General features: G+C 50.4%; 1 protein-coding gene across 3 annotated transcripts in view; it reads right to left on the bottom strand.

The window, feature by feature from the left end:
- LOC140392767 (forkhead-associated domain-containing protein 1-like) overlaps positions 1 to 25,020 on the bottom strand; it is a 279,760-nt gene that overhangs the window by 208,927 nt on the left and 45,813 nt on the right. For all 3 annotated transcript variants that reach the window (XM_072478384.1, XM_072478383.1, XM_072478385.1), the window contains exons 2-8: positions 23,535 to 23,893; positions 16,637 to 16,843; positions 13,132 to 13,405; positions 8,889 to 8,977; positions 7,562 to 7,795; positions 5,145 to 5,268; positions 4,171 to 4,301 (exon numbers count right to left, since the gene is read on the bottom strand). In XM_072478384.1, coding sequence (XP_072334485.1) covers positions 4,171 to 4,301; positions 5,145 to 5,268; positions 7,562 to 7,795; positions 8,889 to 8,977; positions 13,132 to 13,405; positions 16,637 to 16,843; positions 23,535 to 23,630 — 1,155 coding nt within the window. In that variant the 5' untranslated portion in view covers positions 23,631 to 23,893. The remainder of the gene's footprint in view (positions 1 to 4,170; positions 4,302 to 5,144; positions 5,269 to 7,561; positions 7,796 to 8,888; positions 8,978 to 13,131; positions 13,406 to 16,636; positions 16,844 to 23,534; positions 23,894 to 25,020) is intronic.

Below are 25,020 nucleotides of genomic sequence, written 5' to 3' on the forward strand. Positions count from 1 at the left end.
TACCAATAATGGATAAGGGCGGGTCAGGTTCATGGGGCAGGGCCCGGTGGTATGATGATGGTGGATAAAAGGGTGGGGGGGTGAGAGACCCCCAGTTAGGATAGTCACGTGGAACGTGAGGGCATTCGGAGGTCCAGTCAAGAGATCAAGGGTGCTTGCGCATTTTAAAAGTTTGAAAGCCGATGTAGCAATGCTGGAGGAGACTCACTTGAGGGTGAAGGACCAGGTGGGACTTAAAAAGGGCTGGGTTAGTCAGGGGTTTCACTCTGGATTTGACGGAAGGGCTCGAGGTGTAGCGGTAATGGTCAGCAAAAGAGTACGGCTCCAGATGGAGAAGGTGGTTGCAGAGCAGTGGGGTAGATATGTGATTATGACAGGGGCGCTGGAGGGGAGGTTAGTGGCGCTGGTAGTGTATACGGTCCCAATTGGGACGATGTGAGATTCGCAAAGAAGGTGTTTGGGGCCATCCCCGACTTGGACACACACAAATTGACAGCTGGAACTTGGTGCAGGAGCCAAGGTAGCACAGGTCACGGCCGCGCTCGCTGGTCCCATCAGGGGGGGGGGGCGAAGGCATTGACTGGGCTAATGGTGGAAATGGGAGGGGTGGACCCTTGGAGGTTTCTGCACCCGAGGGAATGGGAGTACTCGTTTTTCTCAGCAGTCCATAAGGTATACTCGCGAATCAACTTTTTTGTGGTGGGGAAGGCTTTGCTGGCTGGGGTTAAGGGATCGGAATACTCGGCAATTGCAGTGTCAGATCATGCTCCGCATTGGGTGGATATGGTACTGGAGAAGGGGGTAGCACAGAGGCCGGGGTGGAAATTAGATGTGGGACTTTTGGGGGACCAAGTGTTCTGTGACAAAATTGAAAAGATAATTAAGGAATTTGTAGGTTTCAACTGTACGGGTGAGGTGTCGAAGGCAGTTGTCTGGGAGGCTATAAAGGCGGTGGTGAGGGGTGAAGTGATTTTGTTTAAGGCCAGGGTGGACAAAGAGAGGTTGGAGCGGCAGAGGGTAATAGATGAGATGTTGGCGGTACATAGGAGTTATGCAGAAGATGGGGACCCAGCGAAGCTGGAAAAGAGGAAGGAACTGCAGACGAGCTTTGACTGACTATCTACCAGGAAGGCGGTGCGCCAACTGAGGCGAGCAAGGGGTGCAGTTTACGAGCATGGAGTATGTTAGCAGGTCAGCTCCGGAGGGAAGCAGCGGCAAGGGAAATTGTTCAGGTGAGGGATAGGGCAGGGAAGTTGGTGGTGGCTCCGGATCTGATTAACAAGGTTTTTGAGGAGTTTTATGAGAGGTTGTACAGGTCAGAGCCACCTGGCGGAGACCGTGAGATGCAGGAATTTCTAGATGGGTTGGAGTACCCGAGGTTAGGGGAGGGGGGACAGGGCTACATTAGAAGGAGCGATAGTGGAGCAGGAGATAAAGGATGCGATTGGGAGGATGCAGTCGGTGAAGGTGGCGGGGCCGGATGGGTTTCCAGTGGAATATTATAAAAAATTCAAGGATAAGCTGGCACCCCTGATGGTGGGGATGTTTGAAGAGGCGATAGGGAAGGGGGTGTTGCCACAAACATTGGGGCAGGCATCGATTTCCCTGTTGCAAAAAAAGATAAGGATCCGACAGAGTGTGGGTGGTATAGGCCCATATCACTTCTGAATGTGGATGCAAAAATATTGGCGAAAGGTACTGGCGGGTAGGCTGGAGGAGTGCCTCCCGAAGGTGATAGGTGAAGATCAGAAGGGGTTTGTGAGAGGGGGGCAGCTCTTTTCAAACGTTAGAAGGGTATTGAACGTCGTCATGGCACCGGCAGAGGGGAAGGAAACAGAGGTGGTTGTGGCACTGGACGCTGAGAAGGCATTTGACCGGGTAGAATGGGGGTACTTGATGGCAGTTCTGGAGCGGTTTGGGATTGGACCAAGATTCTGAACTGGGCAACGCTACTAAATAAGGAGCCGTGGGCGAGTGTCCGCACAAACAACATCAGCTCGAGATACTTTTCTCTTCACTGTGGGACTGGGCAGGGATGTCCTATGTCCGCCCCCCCTGCTGTTTGCACTTGCGATTGAGCCGTTGTCCATCGCATTAAGAAGTTCGGGGGTATGGAAAGGAATAGTGCGGGCGGGGGGGGGGGGGGGGGGGATAGAGCATAGGGTGTCCTTATATGCAGATGATTTGCTGTTATAGGTGTCGGAACCTAGTGTGTCGATAGGGGAAATATTGGAGCTGCTTTGAGTGTTTGGGTCTTTCTCGGGGTACAAACTAAATCTAGACAAGAGTGAGTATTTTGTGGTGTCTCGGCCAGGGGTGGGGGGGGCTGCCATTCCGTAGGGCAGGGACTCACTTTCGGTACCTGGGGGTGCAGGTTGCCCGGGAGTGGGGGGGGGTACAACATTTCTAGTTTGGTGGGGAGAGTGAAAGCTGATCTGGCAAGGTGGGATGGTCTCCCTCTGTCACTGGCGGGTCGGGTACAGGCGGTTAAAATAAACGTGATGCCACGATTTCTGTTTATTTTTCAATGCCTACCGATTTTCCTGCCAAAGGCTTTTTTCAGAGAGATTGAGGGAAGGATTACTTCATTCATATGGGGAGGGAAGGTGGCCAGAGTTAGAAAGGTGCTGCTACAGAGGGGAAGGCAGGCAGGGGGTTTGGGTCTTCCGAACTGCAGCACGGTAGCATAGTGGTTCGCACAATTGCTTTACAGCTCCAGGGTCCCAGGTTCGATTCCCGGCTTGGGTCACTGGCTGTGCGGAGTCTGCACGATTTGGGCCAGGTAGGTGGGATGGAAATTTTCGGAAATGGGAGGAGAAGGGGATTAAGACACTAAAAGATTTGTTTCTTAGGGGTCGGTTTGCAGGATTGAAGGAGCTGGAAGCGAAGTATGGGCTGGAGCAGGGGGAAATGTTTAGATACATGCAGGTTCGAGATTTTGCCAGAAAGGAGATACAGAGCTTCGCGGTGGAGCCGGCCTCCACATTGCTGGAGGAGGTGCTGATGATAGGGGGACTGGAGAAGGGGGCAGTGTCAGCGGTGTACGGAGTTATTTTGGAAGAGGAGAAGGCACTGCTGGAAGGGATCAAAGCAAAGTGGGAGGAAGAGTTGGGAGAGGATATGGAGGAGGGGGTCTGGTGTGAGGTGCTCCGGAGAGTGAATGCCTCCACCTCGTGCGCGAGGTTGGGGCTGATACAGCTGAAGGTGGTATATAGAACACACCTCACGAGGGCGAGGATGAACCGATTTGTTGAAGGAGTAGAAGATGTGTGTGAACGTTGCGGGGAGGCCCCGCTAATCACGTTCATATGTTTTGATCCTGTCCAAAGCTAGAGGATTTCTGGAAGGAGGTTTTTAGGGTAATTTCTAAAGTGGTGCACGTGAAACTGGACCCGGGCCCCCGGGAGGCCATATTCGGGGTGTTGGACCAGCCAGGGTTGGAAACGGGGACGGAGGCAGATGTTGTAGCCTTCGCTTCGTTGATCGCCCGAAGGCGGATCCTGATGGGATGGAGAGCAACCTCTCCACCCTGTGGCATGGCGGGGGGACCTGTTGGAATTTTTGACTCTTGAGAAGGTTAAATTTGAACTGAGGGGAAGGACGGAGGGGTTCTACAATTCATGGGCATTATTCATCATGTACTTTCAAGAACTGGATAACATCGAACATTAGTTGAGGGGGGGGGGGGGGGGGTGTTGATGGTGACAATGGGTGATTCCTGATTCCTTTTTGTCATTTGTTTATGTGAACATGCGGGCTAATGTTTGGTGGGAGGATGGGATCGTTGTTATTGATATGGGTATTGACATATTTGTTACTGATTATTGTTTGTTGTTGGTGGGTGTAAATTTGGGAGAAAATGTGAAAAAGGAGGAGACTAAAAAATATTCAAACCCGTTTATGCCAGCGACTGGCTGAGCCATAGAGGACAAGATGGATCACATTCAATCTCAGGCCTAAGCTGAATTCGCTGATCACAGTGGGAGAAGCAACTGAGGAGAGTGAGACTTGGCCTCAGCACCTCTGGTTTGCTTTACTTAAGAAATAGAAGCAGGAGCATAAGGCCTCGAGCCTGCTCCGCCATTCAGTAAAGTTATGGCTGATCCTCTACCTCAATTCGCTTTTATCCATTTAAACCCCCTCCATCTTCCTTCCTACACCAGGACTTACCTTGGCCGACATGGCTGCCAACTGACCATCCTTGTCTCGGAGATCTTGCCTCAGTTTCTCTCCCTCTGCATTCACCCGCAGCAGTTGCTGGTCTTTAACAGTGATCTTGCGCTGTAAGCTGGTCACCAGCCCTGCCCGAGGATGAACGCAGCAATCGTCAGGACAGTTTGCAACAAGATTTTCTCACTCACTTCACTAACGTGCGCGACTAATGCCTCTTTGTCACAGGCCTAGCGATATACCTGCCTAATCCACCTGTCACTCCGACCCGCTCTATCAGTCAGCCCTCTTTGACCAAGTGGAAACTGTGGCAAATGGGCCCCAAGTAACTTATCCACCAGGAGCTGACCAGCTCTGGATTTTACCTCCCCACTTCAGGCGGCGCAAGGATGCCTGCACATAGCCGTGTGATCCTTCGTAACATGTTCATATTGGGTCTGGGTCCTGACCCAATTTTCAGCCTGAGAGGGAAGTGGCAATGAGCTTCCTGTCAGGGACAATGCAGCAGGGAAGTGGATAGGAACCTCACAGCCAAACCTGCTACCTTTTGTCATTGGAAAGATTTTCTGCACTTTCAGCTCAGGCCACAGTTGAAGTGAGTGGGAAGCAGTTCTGCGGCATTAAAATGGCCCAAAGTTTAATCAGAGCTGAATTTATTACCCACCTAGCACATTGGCATGCCCTATTACCCGCCTGGTAATGAAATAGCCTGTTAACCACCTGGTAATGACCCAAACAGTTATCTCCCTGCCATGTACCTGGCCTATTACCCTCTGACACTGACCCGCCCTATTACCCGTGTGACATTGACCCGCCCTGTTACCCGTGTGACACTGACCCGCCCTGTTACCCGTGTGACACTGACCTGCCTGACACTGCCTCGGCCCATTAACCGCCTGACACTGGCTTGGTGTACGCCAACCTCTGTCATGGACTGAGTGTTTCCTGACTGGAACACAATATTGCTCTCCTACCTGTGATAATATTATTGTCCTCCTTCAGCTTTTCAATTTCATTTTTCTGTTTAGTGATCTCCAAATCTCTCTCAGTCAGAGAATGCCGCATCACCTCACTGGAACCCTTCTGAAGCTTGGCAATCTTTAACCAAAGGGGCAATGTAATTATTCATCATCCTTTGTCAGCACCCACCCTCACACTGCACAATTTGAATTCAGCATACAACCAAATCACAAGAGGCCAGGACATAACTAGTGCTGGGCTCAGGGAACTGTACCTGATGCCCATCTAACCACAATTCGACATGGATTTGGAGCCTAATATGGAAAAATGCTGGGTTATCCGCTTTGGCAGGAAGAATAGGAAAATAGAATCTTTTCATGGAGCAATCCAGCAGTACTCCGCAATACATTGGGATCTGGGTGTCCTGAAACTTGATTCACGCCAAGTTAATCTGCAAGTATAACAAGTGGTTCGGAAGGCAAATGGAATGTTAGTACCATAGAATTCCTGCAGTGCAGAAGGAGGCCAATTGGCCCATCCAGTCTGCACCAACCCTCTGAAAGAGCACCTTACCTAGGCACACTCACCCGCCCCATCCCCGTAACCTAACCTGTACATCCTCTGGACGCTGAGGGACAATTTAGAATGGCCAACCCACCCAACCTGCACATCTTTGGACTGTGGGAGGAAACCGGAGCACCTGGAGGAGATCCACGCAGTCACGGGGAGGAAGCGCAAACTCCACTCAGTCCCCCAAAGCCGGAATTGAACCCGGGTCCCTGGCGCTCTGAGGCAGCAGTGCTAACCACTGTGCCGCCATGCCACCCCTTTATTGCAAGAGAGATGCAGTATGAAAGGAGAGAAGTCTTGCTACAAGTGCGAAGGGCATTGATGAGACCACATCTGGAGCACCGTGTACAACTTTGGTCACCTTATGTAAAGGGAGACATATTTGCATTGGAAGCAGTTCAGAGAAGGTCCACTAGGCCGATTCCCGGGATGAAGGGGTTGTCTTGTGAGGAAATGTTAAGCAGATTGGGCGTAAACCCGATGGCGTTTAGAAGAATGAGTCACACAGAATTCTTGTCCCGGGGGGGGGGGGCTGAGTTGATGTTTCCTTTTGTGGGGGAACCTAGAACTAGAAGAGAGTTTAAAAATAAGAGGTCTTCTGTTTAAGCTGGAGATGAGGTGGAAATTCTTCTCTCAAGAGGGTCATTAGAGTTTGGAATTCTTTTCCCCAGTGAGCAACTGGAAGGTGAGTCATGGGTCATACATTTAGGGCCGAGTTAGACAGGTTTTGGTAGACAAGGGAGCCACGGGTAATGGGGAAGTGGGGAGGGCGGGCAGGCAGAAAAGTGGATTCAAGGCCCCAGTCAGATCAGCCATGATCTTATTCAGTGCAGAGCAGGCTCGAGGGGCCAAATGGCCTGCTCCTGCTCCTATTTCATTCGGGAAGGGCATGTCTGGCAGATGAGGAGGTGGCATTGCAAATTATTAATATTTTTAAAAGCTGAAAACAAGAACTGGTTAGCAACGTTGCCTCACAGCACCAGGGACCTGAGTTCAATTCCAGCCTTGGGTGACTGTCTGTGTGGAGTTTGCACGTTCTCCCTGCATCTTTGGGCAGCACGGTAACACAAGTGGATAGCACTGTGGCTTCACAGCGCCAGGGTCCCAGGTTCGATTCCCTGCTGGGTCACTGTCTGTGCGGAGTCTGCATGTTCTCCCTGTGTCTGCGTGGCTTTCCTCCGGGTGCTCCGGTTTCCTCCCACAATCCAAAGATGTGCAGGTTAGGTGGATTGGCCATGATAAATTTCCTCAGTGATCAAAAAGGTTAGGAGGGGTTATTGGGTTAGGGGGATGGGGTGGAAGTGAGAGCTTAAGTGGGTCGGTGCAGACTTGATGGGCTGAATGGCCTCCTTCTGCACTTTATGTTCTATCTCTGTGGGTCTTCTCTGGGTGCTCCGGTTTCTTCCCACAATCCAAAGATGCATAGGTTAGGTGGGGTTACAGAGATAGGGTGGGGGACTGGGCCTAGGTAGGGTGCCCTTTTGGAGGGTGGGTGCAGACTTAATGGGCCGAATGGCCTCCTTCTGCATTGTAGGGATTCTATGGGACAAGACGACTTTGTCAACCTCAATATGAGCATTTAATGTGAATTTTTTGCTTTAAATTGTTCCCAGGTGTTGCTTCAGGATCCTGGGAAAGTGAACTCAGGTCACTGCAGGAGTTTAACATCTGCATTTAAACAAGTCAAATGAATTTGGTGTCAAAACCTAGCTCTGGATCATATTAATTACATCTGATATCCAAATGCACCAATGACGCCAATTTTTGCACGCAAGGCAGCAAGCCCAGATTTCGCCCGGATTCACTCAAAATACACCACACAAGAGTGAGCGCAATAGTCAAAAAAGTGAAAGTGCCGTACCTCATTTTTCAGCTTTTCAATTTGCTCCTGTTTGGCATCAATGTCACTGCCTAATGTTACTAATTGCTGCGTGATTTCCACATCGCTTTGGCTGGAATTCGCCTGAGATAATCGTTGTCTTAAGGCAGCAACCTCATTGCACAGGTTGATAACGATGGAGTCTTTACGCTTGGATTCACTTTCAATAATAATTAGGCGGCTGATTTCGTCCCCCATCCTGAGGATTTGATGTTCCTGCAATTGATGACAGAGCACACACGAACACAACCAATTGCTTCGTTTTCTGAAAGATCTGTTGCTTTCTCTTTGGTTTCACTTCAGCCCCAGGCTCCTGGTCTTTGGGCACCCAGTGTGAAGGTCCTCATGGACCTGGCCAAGCTGGCCATTAATAGGCCCAGGCTATGGGCGGTCAAGGGAGTCATCCTTCCCGACTGTCACTATTCTGTAGCTATGTTCGCTGCCGGGAGTCCTCCAGTGCAATTGAGCCTCCCATGCCCGGTGGGCACAATGGGGGCCGGGGCGTTTTATCGACCCCTTTAAGTTTTCTTTGAGATTCTGTTTACTTTGGTGCAGTATGCATTTATAGGGGATGCCTTTCAATATATCCCTCAATTTGCTGATTGGATTTATTTGGTTAGCCCAAAAGAAGCACAACCAATTGTTAGAAAGCCTTGACACAACTGGATCAACTCAAACAAGGTTTTTTTTTAATAGAATCCCGCTAGTGCAGAAGGAGGCAATTCAGCCCAACGGGCCTGCGCCGGCCCTCTGAAAGGGCACCCTAACCAGGCTCCCACCCTAACACTGCAACCTCGTAAACCCACTAAACCCGCACATCCCTAAGAAGCAAGTTAGCATAGCCAATTCACCGAATCTGCACATCTTTAGACTGTGGGAAGAAATCAGAGCATCTGGAGGAAGCCCACACAGACACGGGGAGAATGTGCAAACTCCACACAGACAGCCACCCAAGGCTGGAATTGAATTCGGGTCCCTGGCGCTGTGAGGCAGCAGTGCTAACCACTGTGCCAGTGTGCCACCTCGCATCAAGGAGCCCTGGCAAAACTGAAGTCAATGGGAATCTGTGACCAGTTCAGAGGGAAGGTAAAATAGAAAGACCTGGATTTATATTGGGCCTTTCACAGACTCATACCCAAAGTGAAGGGGGTGGGGGACGACGACACTGCAATGAGTAAAAACATAAGAGGCTTAAACACTGAACCAGTAAGGAGTAAGAAAATTAACCAATGACTAATTAACCTTGATATAATGGACAGTTGGACAGTTAGTGTTAATTGTTTGAGCAGGAATGGCAGACATATCTCACCTTCTCATGCAAGAGTATTTCCAGTGTCTGAGGGGTAGTTACAGGAACCCCATTCCCCACAGATCGACCTGGGGTGTTAGTCCAGGCTCCTGGTAACGAGAGGGTAAAAACGTCATCGGCATCCCCACAAACAACAACAGCACTTTTGTATTGTTCCCTGCTTGCAAATGCACCCCACGTTGCCTCAAAATAAAGAGGAAAGAATAGGCGTCGAGTATGGCGGCAGAAAGGGAGGAGAAAAGAGAGGTTGTGATCGGAAAACAAAGGAGAAGCTGAAGTGGAGCCTTTGGAGAAGAAGGAGGTGGGCAGGTGGAGAAGGATGAGCCATAGTGGCATCATGCCTGAGGAGTGGCTGTCAATGGTGGAGCAAGAGGCAAGCGGACGCCCAGTGTCACATCATCAGCGGGGCTCAGTGTGCAAGGGATGTGCAGAATGCCAGTGTCAGAGGGGAGAGTTTCAGTATCTTTTGCCCAATGGTATCAATTCATGTTCTAGTCTAGGGCTTGATGTATAATCAAGGACACACTAGGGAAATACTGCATGTTCTGAGCTTCCCTCTGATGGGTCAGGCCCCGGCTTTCTCAAGTCCACTTTGAAGCAGAACAACTTCTCCCATCTTTGAAAAAAAAAAAAAAAATCCAATTAAGGGGCACGCTAACGTGGCCAATCCACCTACCCTGCACATCTTTGGGTTGTGGAGGAGTTCTCCCACCTTAACTAACGCACGTCCTCAAAACAGATGGTCGGTCATTCATCTCATCACAGTCAGGGGAGGCGTGGCAGCTGCTGCGGTGCCCAAGATGGATATCATGCTCGACTATAAAATAACAAGAGCGCCATTCACAATAACTGGAGTAGTTCCAGTCAAGGAGCTAGTACCAGCACGATGGGCTGAATGTCTCTTTCCGTGCCATCATTTTGTGATGAAGATATTTCACACACCACCTTATAGTAACATCTGCTGAAAGCTGTCAAAATGTTTCACAATTGTTGTGTTGCCATGTGGGAAAATCCAGCACAATTTTTTAAAGGTCTTTCACGGGATATGGCTGTCTTTGGCAAAACCAGCATTTGTTGCCAATCCCAAATTATCCTTAAACTGAATGGCTTCTTTTTATTTAAAAATTCCAATTAAGGGGCAATTTAATGTGGCCAATCCACCAACCCGGTACATCTTTGGGTTGTGGGGGCGAGACCCACGCAGACACGGAGAGAATGTGCAACCTCCACACGGACAGTGACCCGGGGCCGGGATCGAACCTGGGACCTCAGCGCCGTGAGGCAGCAGTGAGCCACCGTGCCACTCCAACTGAATGGCATCTTAGGCTATTTTAGAGGGCAGTTGCTGGGATTCTGGAGTCACATGTAGGCCAGGTCAGTTAAGGATGATGTTTAAGTAGTGGTAATGTCACTGTACTAGTAATGCAGGGCCATGCTCGAGGTACATGGATTCGAATCCTGCAACAACAGATGGTGAAATTTGTATTCAATAAAAATCTGGAATTAAAAGCCTGATGATGACCATGAAATTTTAAAGCTTTACAGTAAGTGGCAGAAGATTTAGAGGGGATTTGAAAAAATACGTTTTCTTTTGTGGAATCTGGAACTCACTGCATGAAAGGGTGGTAGAGGCGGGAACCCTCACAACATTTAGATGAGCACTTGAAATGTCATAGCATACAAGGCTGTGGACAAGTGCTGGAAAATGGGATGAGAGTGGATAGGTGCTTGATGGCTGGCAGACACAATGGGCCGAAGGGCCTCTTTCTGTGCTGTGAAACTCTCCTTCCTTCTGTGAAAGGAAATTAGTGAACCTGGTGGGTTTTTACGACAATTGAGAATGGTTCGTTGTTCACTATTACTGACACAAAACCAGTTTTATATTCCAGATTTATTTATTCATTGAGTTCAAATTCCACATGCCCCCTGCATCTTTGATTTACTAGACCAGTGACATTGCAACTGCTGCACAGTAAGATTCCACAGACAGCTGTGAGTTGGATGAACGGTCTTTGGTGGCATTGATGAGCTGAGGGAGGGAAAGACACGAGCCCAGTTAATCAAACAGTGCCTTGTATTCACATCACATTTATTTTTGCCGAATATTAGCTGCTCGAGGAAAACAATCTTCATGCAGTAGCTGTAGCTGACAATGCAGCGTTAAATTCCCCCTGACCAATTGTGCAATTGGCTCAGAGGACACTGCTGCGAGGAAAGAGCAGTCCTACCACACGCTGGCCGTCATGTTCTGTCGAATGATCCGTCCCCTTTATACAATGCCAGCAAGAACAGAAGTCACCACACACTAGAGAGAGATTGCAGAGGAGATCCACCAAGATGTTCCCTGGACTGGAGCGTATTCGCTATACAGAGAGGCTGAGGGGGGAAACCTGATTGAGGTGTACAAAATGATGAGGGACATAGCTAGGGAGGATAGTAAGAAACAGTTCCCCTTAGTAGACGGGTCAATAACCAGAGGGCATAGATTTAAGGTAAGGGGCAGGAGATCTAGAGGGGATGAGGAAAAACCCTCACACAACCCTCACACCCAAAGGGTGTTGGGAAACTGGAACTCACTTCCTGAAAGTGTGGTAGAGGCAGGAACTCAAACAACACTTAAGAAGCATTTAGATTAGCACTTGAAATGCCACAGCAGACAAGGTTACAGACCAAGTGCTAGAAATAATAACAATAATAATTTATTATTGTCACAAGTAGGCTTACATTAACACTGCAATGAAGTTACCTGTGAAAATCCCCTAGTCGCCACATTCCGGCGCCTGTTCGGGTACACAGAGGGAGAATTCAGAATGTCCAAATTACCTAACAGCATGTCTTTTGGGACTTGTAGGAGGAAACCGGAGCACCCAGAGGAAACCCACTCAGACACGGGGAGAGCGTGCAGACTCCGTACAGACAGTAACCCAAGCCGGGGATCGAACCTGGGATCCTGGTGCTGTGAAACGACAGTGCGTGCGACTGTGCATTAGAATAGATTAGTGTTTGATGTCCAGCACAGACACGTTGGGCCGAAGGGCCTCTTTCTGTGCTGTTACAAACGCTATAACTTGGAATCCACATGCAACAGCAGAGAGAAACTGGGCGCAATCTACCGGCCACGTGTTGCTCGAGTGAGAGCGCGGGACGGCAGGTACATTCCGGGAGAGGCCTCCCCCGCATGCTTCCGAGCAGCCTTTACCCCTCGCGAGATACATGTTCCGCGAGGCACCAAAATCAGAATCGCGGCCAAAAGGTGTGTAACCAAATGGCGCGCACCTAAGTAGGTTTTAAACCTAGTTAGGTGAGCTTACCTGGGATATGCCAGCCTCCTCGGATCTACCAGCCTCCCCAGAGAGGCTGCAGCCAGGCGCCGTTCAGTACTGGTCCATACAAACGTGGACCAGGTGGAATGGCACCCGGGGCTCTCCCACCATCGGAGGCCCTTTGGTGGCCAGGGATAGTACAGGGTGGCTCCCTGACCCTCCCCCTGGAACGCAGGCACCATGGCACTGGTGATCCTGAAAAGGGAGGACCCCGGGGGACCCCATAATAGCGGGTGTCCTCACTTGACGGGGCTGTGTGGGGTAGTGCCCACGTGTGTGTGGGGGGGGTGACATTGCCCATGTGTGGGGAGGGCCCACAAGCTCTCTTAGAGTTCGGGCCACCCTTTCATAATGGCGGCCTGATTTCTGAGTTCAGCTCAGTGTGGGCTAAACTGGTGAGAAACGCCCCAGGGCCCAAAAAAGTGACTAAGCGCTGTTCGATAGCGGTGGGGAACTCGCCAGCAGAGCCGACAGGAAACTCCCTACAAAACCTGTCACAAATGCACTTAGAAATCTTTCCAATAAATTCCGCCCACTGTTTTACAGTTGCTGAACTTCCTCTCCAAAAAGCTTGTCCTGTAATAAATACAACATCTACTGCCTCGTGGGCCCTGGTTTCAGAACAATCTTTGGATATTTTTAGCAAATAAAGACACCAAGCACTGAGTGCTGGGGTACATGGCAACCAGGGCACAGCGCCAATGTTCCCAATCGGTGTTGACAGGATGTGACTGTATCAGTTACAATGCCCATTTTCAATTATACTTGTACTAATTAGTTCTGTAGAAGGGTCAGTTAGATCCGAAATGTTAACTTTGTTCCTCCCTCACCAGACCTGCTGAGTTAATCCAGCAATTTCCCTCTTTTTATTTCATCTTTCCAGAGTCTGCGGTATTTTGCTGTTATTTTAGTACTGGTACCTCGTCTGGCAGTGGGCGGGCTGCTGCTGATGTCACTGGGGTAGCTGCCGGTCACCCGCCTGTTGCCTGCGCTCGCTGCCCGCTTTCTCAGGGGTGGGTGGGGAACCGTCGCACTGCCTCCTTGGATCCATCCGTTTGGTGCACTTGTGGAGCTCTGAGTGGACAGGGCCGGAAGCTGGGAGGCTGCCACAGGGCAAGGGCAGTGCCTGGAGTCCTCGATGAGCTGAAGGTGCCCAGGCCATACTGACCGCTGACCGACTGGAGGGCAGAACACCTGAAGGGGGAGGGGGGGGGGGGGGGGGGGGGAGAAGAGGAAGAAAGCAATGTTCAGACTGGTAAAACCTCATCAGAATTATACAGACAGCGTTGGCATTTTTAGCAGCCTGTAACCCTTTCCTCAACATGTCTATCCAAGGTCGAGCAACTATTAGTAAAGCTATTAAAACAATAAAATGTGCATACTCCAAGGTAGGGTATAAATCAAGAGGGGAGCGCCCTTGTCAGAAGAACCTGGAATCTGTGCCTAATTGCGGTTACATAGGAAACATTCCCGAGTTGCACGGAGAGCAGAGAAGAGGGTTCTGATGTTATGGGCCAGGGTTTAGAGAACCCCAAAGTGTACCATGGAGTTCACCTGACCCACAACTTTTAATACATTGTGGTATGGGGAGCACACATCCCACTCTACAGGTGTGGTACAGCAGACATCTAACAGTATTTGTTAAAGCAAAACAATGTTTATTCTATGAACTCTCAAGTTAACCTTTTTAAAACATACAGTGAACATCTTAGCACCCATCAATTCAAATACAACCCCCAAAGAATACAACACTAAGTAATCCTTGAGCTATCCTTATAACATCCATAAGACTTAAAGCAAAACCTTTTAACAGAAGCACCTCAGGTTTAAATTCACTACTGAGAACAGTTACCACGTTGAAATCAGCAAATGGACATTCATAAGCTTGCAGAGATTCACACACATCCTGATGTGATTGCAGCTTCTCCAAAATTAAAATGAAACCAAACCCACCCTGCAGCAAAAAGCCTAAAGCAAAAGTAAAAAGCTGACAGACAGCCCAGCTCCACCCATTCTCTGACATCACTGCAGTAATAAATACCCATTTCTTAAAGGTCCTCTCACTACAGATATTTATATACACACCCATTTATAAACACCCATTTCTTAAAGGCACTCTCACATGACACTGAACCTCACCCTCTCCATCATTAGGGAAGAATTGGTTAACCTTTGGGCTTTTTACAGGAGGGGACAGAGTCAGGATTTCACGGGATATACACAATCCTTAAAGGGTTAGAAGGAACGGAGATACCTTTGGTTCAAAAACAAAAATCCCTGTATATTTGCGTGTAGGTAGATGCAGCCGTAAGAAAGCACATGGCATTTTGGGATTGGGTCAGAGGGTACGGAAGTAGTAATTAAATTGTGCAAACGCTTTTTAGGACACAGTTAAGAACATTGTGTATAGTTGCACATACTGATGGAGATTACTGTTGTTAGGGAAGACTTACTACCCTGGGGCTATTTCAGATGGAGCTGAGATGGCCAAGGGAAAATTTAATTGATGTTTTTAAATGATACAAAATGGTTATGACAGAATGAATAGGGACAGACCATTTCCCCTGGCTGGGAATCGGTGATAAGGGTGGTTATCATTTTAAAATGTTCTCCAAGTGCGAGAAAGGAGAATGTGAGGTTAGAAGAATTTCGTTACGCAGAGGGGAATGGAACGCTTTGCCAGAGGGAGCAGCTGAGGCACCATTTTACAGGAAAAAAAATGGATAAAACAACTTGAGGCAGAAGACGATCCAGGGACTGTGGGGCGAGAATGGGATCAGTTTGTAATTGCTCCAGCAAACCACTGGAGGCATCGCAGCATTGTTCAATGGAGGTCGCTGCTAATTAGGGGGTGGAAATTCTAGGCCAATGTCCAGCTCCCCAAATCAAAAGGTGATGCGGCCAATGGTGGCAAGCCTCCCATCAAAAAAAATTATCATTCTGTCAAAATACTATTTTTTTCTAAATACAAAATCATTTAGGTAATTTAGAATGGAAACAGAAAAATGCCAGAAATACTCAACAGGTCTGGCAGCATTTATCAGTGAGGCACAAAGTTAACGTTTCAGGGCTTAAAAGAGTCAATACACAGCTGAACACAGCCATTCGGCCCATCAATTGGGTGACATTTCATCAGAAATGGGAAGAGTTCAAAATGAAATAGGTTTTGAGCAGGCAAAAGAGGGGAGGATGGGAAGAAGAAGAGAAGGGAAAGTCTGGGATCAGTCAGTGGGCAGGAGATGTTGAATGACAAAAGGTTTGAGGTCAACGAGAGTGGCCATTTTGAGTTTTGCGACAAACTTTTGGTTCTCTTCCTGCCGAGTGCCTTTCTGTTAAGATGAGCTGGTGTGGAGAAACTGCCAGACACAATCATAGCTGCAGGATGTCCAAACCTCGCTGCGTGTGTTAGCTGATGTCAGCCTGGGTAGAGTTCCGGGGAACTACCATTTCCTGGTTAGTTAGACGATTTGAAAAAGGAGAAAGCTGTGCAAGTAGTTCAACTTCTTGATTTGCTAACATGAAATCTGCATCACAAACTAACTGTGAGCTAAACCGGCCCCCATACTCTGAAATAATGCCTCGTCACCTCTCACATCTGCCTAATCGAGCAGACAGAACCTGGGTTTGACGCCTCCCCTGAAACATGGCAACACCACCAGTGCAGCACTCCCCCAGTGCTGCCTGGGGGAGTCCGCTCGGATTTTGAAGTGGGGCTTGAACCCACAACCTTCTGACTCAGAGGCGTGAGCGCTACAGTAGAGCAGTGGCCTGCACTCCCAACGCGAGCTACTCTCTCAAGGGCAGCAATTATGCTGCCCTTCCAAAAACAGCGGGAGCGGAATTCTCCCTTCTGGGGACTAAGTCCCCATGCCCGCCGGAAAACGGGCAGGAATCACTCCGGACTTTTTCCTAGAAAGACCGGGGTGATTCCCCGTCCTCAAGGGGGCCAGCAGGGCCCCGGTGTGCGTCCCGCAGCTCTGGCTGCCGGCGGGACCCTGCTGTACAGACTGCGCTGCCGCGCATGCATGCGGTGGCCGGCTACGTGCCGGCCCCCCCGCAACATGGCGGTGCCCCCCCCCTCCCGGAATGAGCACGCCCGCTGATCGCGGCACGGCCACCGTGGCCCCCCCCCCCAACAAGAGTAGGATCCCCCGCGGGGGGCCTCCACAGATGCCCCCTGCAGCCAGAACGCCGAGGTCCCGCCGGGTGGGACCACATGTGAACCACGCTGGCGGGACCCGGCGGGCACTCGGCCTACCGAGCACGGAGAATCGCTGCGGGGACCACTGCGGGTGTCGCCGGAGAATCGCGAGCTGGTGTGGGAGCCTATTTTGGGTTATTCTCCGCCCCCGTGCCGAGCGCGATTCTGGCGCGGAGTGTCGGAGAATCCTGCCCCGTGCCTTTTTTCTGGGTGCCCCCACTCACCGAAGGAACAGTCTCCACCATCAGCTCGTACGTGTCACCCCCGACCCCAAAGCCTAGCACGTCCCCTGGCGCCAGTCGCACCGCTGCGTTCTGGATACGACAGTCATTCACAAAAGTTCCCTCGGAAGAGTTCAGGTCCTGGAGCACAAAACAGTTCTCCTGGTCGCTCAGCTCGATCAGAGCGTGGCGATCTTCAATCCCTGCATTCTGAAAGAGAAATAGTCAATGATAAAGTGCATTTATTTAAATGTCGTTTACGGCAGAAAGAAGGCAATAAGCAGGAAGAGTGAGCCATTTGGCCCTTTGAGCCCATTCAATACGATCATGGCTCCCCTGGCTGAGAATAGCTCAATCAGTATAGGCCGAGAAACAAGCTTTGGGCCTTGCCAGGGGGTGATGGGCAGAGGGAGTGGCAGTGGCTGTACCAAAACCATTGTAGGAGGAGGGAGCAGGCCAGAGTCAATGTGGCCACAACTCTCCATGTACAACAGACAACCTGCCGATAATGTTGTTCATTGTGATGATAGAAAGAGGCTGCAGAATAGATCAATGGCTGTCGCACCGCGTATTGTGAATCAGATGGAATGATCAGCTCTCAAATGCCTTATTCTCAACCCCAACACTTCTGGAAAACACTTCTACCGTCCGATTCCAATTTTCAACACTGCTCATGGCCAGATAGCAGGAATTCTGAGGCGGCGCGGTGGCGCAGTGGTTAGCACTGCTGTCTCACGGCGCCAAGGACCCGGGTTGGATCCCGGCCCCGGGTCACTGTCCGTGGTGGAGTTTGCACATTCTCCCAGTGTCTGCGTGGGTCTCACCCCCTTAAAAGATGCGCAGGGCAGTTGGATTGGCCACGCTAAATTGGCCCTTCATTGGGAAAAAAATAACTGGGTACTCTAAATTTATAAAAGAGAAAACAAAAGCAGGAATGTTAAATAGTGGGAGACCTAAAAATTCCCCTGCGTTTGGCCAATTTGTTGGAGTACTGTGTGCAGTTCTGCTCACCCCATTATAGGAAGGGTGTGATGTGTTGGGTGTTCTGGATCACATACAGGTCACCAACACTTGAAGTAGTGCAACACTATTTTATTAAAAGGTCAACTATTTAAACATACTTGAACTGTGGGTAAATACGATCCCAGCTTTAACTAAAGACCTTTGCCTTGTCCTAACCAGTTGATGCACTCAGCACATGGTGAATGTCTGTGTTGCAGGCTGTGAGCTCTGTGCTCCTAGCTAGCTGCTACTCGAATGAGCGGGAACTCTGATGCCCCCTGTCTTTATAGTGCGTGTGCTCTCACTGGTGATTGGCTGCGGTGTTGTGTATGTTGATTGGTTCCACTGTGTGCCCATCAGTGTGTGTCTGCACCATGATATACTGCTGTATATTATGACATCCCCCCCTTTTATATAAAAAAATGTGCCTGCGTGACAATAATTAGTGTGTGGTGAATGTTGCTGACTACGTGTGCGAGAAATATTTACAGGACAATGTACATAAAACTAAACTATTTACATGGGAAGGTGCCTGGTGCAGAAAAACCGTGTGTCACAAGAATAACAAGATGAACACTATATACAAACCACTTGAACGATTAAATGGAAGAACAGAACAGACCAGAGAGTCCATTAGTGCAAAGTTCACAAATTAAGTCTCTGAGGTGGGCGACGAATTCTGGTTGACCGCCTCCAGGGTGGGTCAGGAGCCACCGGCTGAGGAGCGGGCTGGACTGCGTCAGAGTGAGGAGGATGCAGAGGAACCGGAATCTCTGCACAGTCCAGGTCAGGGACAACAGGAGGGCGTGGCACTGGCGGAGGATCACGTAGCGAGCGTGGAACGAGACGAAGGGCACGCCGATTACGGCGCAGAATGGAACCATCCGGTAGACGAACCAGGAACGAGCGGGGAGCCACCTGCCGAAGAACCACAGCAGTTGCAGACCAGCCACCATCCGGAAGATGGATGCGGACGTTGTCATCTGGAGCCAGAGCAGGGAGATCAGCTGCACGGGAGTCATGAGCCGCCTTGTGCTGTGCACGAGACAGTTGCATTCGTTGAAGGACCGGAACGTGGTCGAGGTCTGGGACGTGAATGGACGGCACCGTCGTCCTCAGGGTGCGACCCATGAGCAGCTGGGCTGGCGACAGGCCAGTGGACAGTGAGGCCGAGCGATAGGCCAGCAGGGCGAGGTAGAAGTCGGATCCCGCATCGGTAGTCTTGCAGAGGAGCCGTTTGACTATGTGGTCGCCCTTCTCCGCTTTTCCATTGGATTGGAATGTCACATGCACAAAGTTGTACCTCCTGGCAAAGTTGGACCATTCCTGGCTTGCGAAGCAGGGGCCATTGTCCGACATCACAGTGAGTGGGATGCCGTGATGAGCAAAGGTGTCCTTACAGGCACGGATGACTGCAGACGATGTGATGTAGTGCAAGCGTACCACCTCCGGGTAGTTTGAAAAATAGTCTACAATCAGAACATAGTCCCTGCCCAGCGCGTGGACCAGGTCGATGCCGACCTTGGACCAAGGGGACGTGACCAACTCATGGGGCTGTAGGGTCTCACGTGGTTGGGCCGGCTGGAACCGCTGACAGGTGGGGCAGTTGAGCACTGTGTTGGCGATGTCGTCATTGATGCCGGGCCAGGACACTGCCTCACGGGCCCGTCGGCGGCACTTCTCCACGCCAAGATGGCCCTCGTGTAGCTGTTCCAAGACGAGCTGGCGCATGCTGTGCGGGATAACAATGCGGTCCAGCTTCAGGAGGACACCATCGACTAGCGCCAGATTGTCGCTGATGTTGTAGAACTGCGGGCATTGGCCCTTGAGCCACCCGCCTGTTAGGTGGTGCATGACACACTGCAGCAGGGGGTCAGCCGCAGTCTCGTGGCGAATTTGGACGAGGCGTTCATCCGTGGCCGGTAGATTGGAGGCCACGAAGGCCACATGGGCGTCAACCTGGCAGACGAATCCTGCTGGGTCACACGGGGTGTTGACTGCCCTGGACAGAGCGTCGGCAATGATGAGGTCTTTGCCCGGGGTGTATACGAGCTGGAAGTCATATCGCCGGAGTTTGAGCAGAATGCGCTGGAGGCGAGGCATCATGTCGTTCAAGTCTTTTTGTATTATATTGATCAGCGGGCGATGGTCGGTCTAGACGGTGAATTGGGGAAGGCCGTACACATAATCATGAAATTTGCCGACACCGGTCAACAGGCCCAGGCACTCCTTTTCTATCTGCGCGTAGCACTGTTCCATGGGGGTCATGGTGCGTGACGCATATGCAACGGGGGCCCATGATGAGGCCTCATCGCGTTGCAGGAGCACTGCCCCAATGCCAGATTGGCTGGCATCGGTCGAAATATTTGTCTCTTTCGCTGGATCAAAAAAGGCCAATACCAGGGCCGTGGTAAGTTTGGTTTTAAGTTCTGTCCATTTGCTCTCGTGGGCAGGAAGCCATTGGAAGTCTTCCTGACCAGGTTCCTGAGAGCTGTGGTATGAGAGGTGAGGTTAGGGATGAACTTCCCTAGGAAGTTGACCATGCCCAGAAATCGGAGGACCGCCTTCTTGTCCTCTGCCTTTTTCATGGCTGTGATGGCAGCCACCTTGTCCGCATCCGGCCGCACACCCAACTGGGAGATGTGGTCCCCTAGGAACTTGAGTTCCGTCTGGCCGAAGGAGCATTTGGCTCTGTTGAGGTGTAGGCCCTGCTCCCGTATGCGTTTGAACACACGCTGGAGGCGACTGATATGCTCCTGCGGGGTGGTGGACCAAATGATTATGTCGTCGACATAGACGCAAACACCTTCAATGCCTTCCATCATTTGTTCCATGATCCTGTGGAATACTTCTGACGCCAATATGATCCCAAACGGCATCCTGTTGTAACAATATCTGCCAAAAGGGTTGTTAAAGGTACACAGTTTCCTGCTGGATCTGTCTAGTTGAATTTGCCAGAATCTTTGAGGTGTCAAGTTTGGTGAAGAGCTTTGGCCCGAGCCATCTCGCATGTGATCTCTTCGCGCTTGGGGATTGGGTAATGCTCCCTCATTATGCTGCGATTCAGATCCTTTGGATCAATGCAGATTCTGAGCTCGCCGGAAGGCTTCTTTACGCACACCATGGAACTGACCCAGTCGGTTGGTTCCGTAACTCTGGAGATCATTCCTTGGTCTTGGGGGTCCTACAGCTGCTGCTTGAGGCGGTCCTTGAGGGGTGCTGGGACTCTGCGAGGTGCATGCACCACAGGCGTGGCGTTCTGTTTGAGTAGGATATTGTAAGTATATGGCATGCCTTCTAAGACATTGGGGTGCTGGTCGATGACAGACAGCATCCTGGAAGGCAGACGTGTCATCAGGAGAGAGAGAGTGAACTCTTTGAACGAGGTTTAGCAATTTGCACGCCTGTGCGCCAAGCAGAGAGTCCTTCGAGGAGCCCACAATCTCGAAAGGAAGGATGGCTTTTCGTGACTTGTGCGTCACTTCAAGTTGGCATGAGCCGGTAGCAGGAATGATGTTGCCATTGTAGTCCTATAGCTGGCAGGCTGATGGGAGAATGGTTGGTTTGACACAAAGGATTTGGAAAGCAGACCACGCCATGAGATTGGCGGAGGCACCAGTGTCCAGGCGGAATTGTATTTGGGACCGGTTGACCGTCAGGGTGGCACACTACTCATCGTCTGGATCGATGCTGTATACCGACAGCGGCTGGTGTCTTTGCTTCGGGGACACCCTGTTTTTCATTACGACACCGACTCGAAAGGGCGCCTTCGGGTCCTGTTGTGTGGGAGGTCGGAATCGGACTCGGTGACCGTGGGTTGAATTGCCCGAACATTCCTGCGAGGCTAGCTGAAGCGATATGAATTGGAAGGCTGAGCTGCTCGACAGCAGGCAGCATAGTGGCCAAGTCTTCCACATCGTAGGCATTGTCGAGATTTTGAGGGGCATTGCCGCTTTAAATGGGCGAAGCCACAGTTGCCGCATGTCATGACATCAGCACGTTCGCTGCGCCACCGCGCATGCCCGGTACGGTCATGTGTGGTGCGCGCTTGCACATTATGTTCCTCCATGTCGCCGTCACCTCATTTGGTGCGTACAAGTGCGGGGGTCCGCGAAAAGCGCGCGAAATGGCTGCCCTCATCCAGGCTGAGGTCCTGGAGGTGCTCAATCACTTGGATCCGTTCCGCCTCGTGGGGACCTTGCCGTGCCGTTTCAGCTGCTTGTATATGGGAGTACCGACTGGTGGCATTTTCATGTAGGACACAGGTCTCGATGGCGGTCGCTAGGGTGAGTTGCTTTACTTTGAGGAGCTGCTGACGTAGGGGGTCCGACTGAACACTGAAAACGATCTGGTCACGTATCATGGAGTCGGAGGTGGGCCCGTAGCTGCAAGATTGCAAAAGGATGCGGAGCTGCGTGAGAAAGGAATGGAAAGGTTCATCCTTACCCTGCAAACGCTGCTGGAACACGTAGCGTTCAAAAACTTTCATTCACCTCTACGCTGCAGTGAGTGTCAAATTTGAGGAGAACCGTCTTGAACTTTGTCTTGTATTTGTCATCTGCAAAGGTGAGAGAGTTGAAAATATGGATGGCATGGTCCCCGGCCGTGGAGAGGAGAAGAGCAATCTCTCTGGTGTCCGAGGCGTCCTCTCTGCCGTGGCTTTGAGGAAGAGCTGGAAGCGCTGTTTGAAAATCTTCCATTTGGCCCCGAGGTTGCCAGCGATGCGGAGCGACGGCGGGGGGGCTGATGTTGTCCATGTTGCAGAATGACAAAATGCTGGCGGAAGGCAGACCACTTGCAGGTAGGTCTAAGAAGTGCTAGTATGCAACCACGCCTGGTATTATGATGTGTTGGGTGTTCTGGATCACATACAGGTCACCAACACTTGAAGTAGTGCAACACTATTTTATTAAAAGGTCAACTATTTAAACATACTTGAACAGTGGGTAAATACGGTACCGGCTTCAACTAAAGACCTTTGCCTTGTCCTAACCAGTCGATGCACTCAGCACATGGTGAATGTCTGTGTTGCAGGCTGTGAGCTCTGTGCTCCTAGCTAGCTGCTACTCGAATGAGCGGGAACTCTGATGTCCCGTCTTTATAGTGCGTGTGGCTCTCACTGGTGATTGGCTGCGGTGTTGTGTATGTTGATTGGCTCCACTGTGTGTCCATCAGTGTGTGTCTGCACCATGATATACTGGTGTATATTATGACAGGGTATGTTTGTAGTGGAGAGGGTGCAGAGGAGATTTACCAGGATGCTGCCTGGGCTGAAGGGTCTGAGCTATGAGCAGAGATTGGATAGGCTGGGGCTGTTTTCCCTGGAGCAGGATGGTTGAGCAGGGACCTGATAGAGGTGAATAAGATTATGTAGGGGTGCAGATAGGGTGGATAGGAAGGCACTTCTTCCATTAATAGAGGGTCAATAACAGGGGAGCATAGATTTAAGATAAGAGGTAGAGGGCTAAGAGGAGAGTTGAGAAGAGAATTATCCACCTGGAGGGTGGTGGGTGCCTGGAACTCACTGCCTGAAATGGTGGTTCAGTCAGAAACTCCAATGATATTGAAGAAGCGTTTAGACATTCACTTGCTCTCCAGGTCTATGGGCCAAGCGTTGGAAAACGGGATTGGTGCAGTCAGATCTTTGTTGACCAGCACATACACGATGGCTGAATGGCCTCTTCCTATGCTGTAAACGTCTATGAATTTGGGTGAACATCGTGAAGCCCCATCACTTCACTTCCCACCTGCGTGCTACCTGCGACACGGGCTACCTTACACAGCTCAGGGCTGCCAAACCAGCTCACTCTCCGGGTTTTGAGTATGTTGAACGCCACCCCGCCCAGCTGCTCGCCCCTCGGGGCCGTGACGCAGTGCGTCAGTGTACATCGTTGCTCACCTGCAGACACAGGTCAGACGCCTCTAGCCGACCGACAGTTGTTGTCTTGGTTTTCAGTATGTAGATCCCATTGGAACCTTTTAGATAACCCTTCATGCTGCTCCGTCACAGCTGGAAATAAATCAGGAATGTTTGGACTGTCCTATCCCAAAGGAGGCAGCAGGATTTCGTCGTGTTGAGTGAGCCTCGTAAATAGGGAAATCAGTGCCTTGATAACAGGAAAAATGGATTCTTCAAAGCCCTCTGAATAGGCCAAGCACGTGGTATTTTGTTTAAAATATTTCATCCAGAAAGCACATCGTCATCTCAGAGCATTTAGTAGTGGCAATAAATGTCACATCATCGAAACCACCAACAACCTACAAGCAAAGAGAACTAAAATGGGTACAATTTATATTAATTATTTTGACAATTAAAATAACACCAGTCTCTTGTCAGCATTTCACCGTCCTGGGGCTGACTGGGGGTGGGAGGGGCATGGGGAACAGGTCACCTCTGTGAGCTTTCCCTATTCTTCATGTCCAAGTCCAGACTGTAAGGCTCAGGATATCCAACTGTGGAAGGCATCGTAATGAGCCTCAGCCTGTCCACAAGGCACACTCCATTCACACAGTCTAACGCGCTCACTCCAATCACACAGTCAAAAGCACTCACTCCATTCACGCAGTCTAATGCACTCACTCCATTCACACACAGTCTAACGGACTCACTCCATTCACAGTGGAACGCACTCACTCCATTCACACAGTCTACACACTCACTCCATTCACACAGTCTAACGCGCTCACTCCATTCACACACAGTCTACGTGCTCACTCCATTCACACAGTCTAACGCATTCACTCCATTCACACACAGTCTAACGCACTCACTCCATTCACACACAGTCTAACACACTCACTCCATTCACACACAGTCTAACGCACTCACTCCATTCACACACAGTCTACATGCTCACTCCATTCACACAGTCTAACGCATTCACTCCATTCACACACAGTCTAACGCACTCACTCCATTCACACACAGTCTAACGCACTCACTCCATTCACACACAGTCTAATGAACTCACTCCATTCACACACAGTCTACACACTCACTCCATTCACACACAGTCTAACGCATTCACTCCATTCACACACAGTCTAACGCACTCACTCCATTCACACACAGTCTACGCGCTCACTCCATTCACACAGTCTAACGCACTCACTCCATTCACACACAGTCTAATGCATTCACTCCATTCACACACAGTCTAATGCACTCACTCCATTCACACACAGTCTAATGCACTCACTCCAATCATACACAGTCTAACGCACTCACTCCATTCACAGTGTATCGCACTCACTCCATTCACACAGTCTAACGCACTCACTCCATTCACACACAGTCTACGCGCTCACTCCATTCACACAGTCTACACACTCACTCCATTCACACACAGTCTAACGCACTCACTCCATTCACACACAGTCAACGC

The sequence above is a fragment of the Scyliorhinus torazame genome, chromosome 16 (assembly GCF_047496885.1).
Source record: "Scyliorhinus torazame isolate Kashiwa2021f chromosome 16, sScyTor2.1, whole genome shotgun sequence".
Taxonomy (NCBI): Eukaryota; Metazoa; Chordata; class Chondrichthyes; order Carcharhiniformes; family Scyliorhinidae; genus Scyliorhinus; species Scyliorhinus torazame.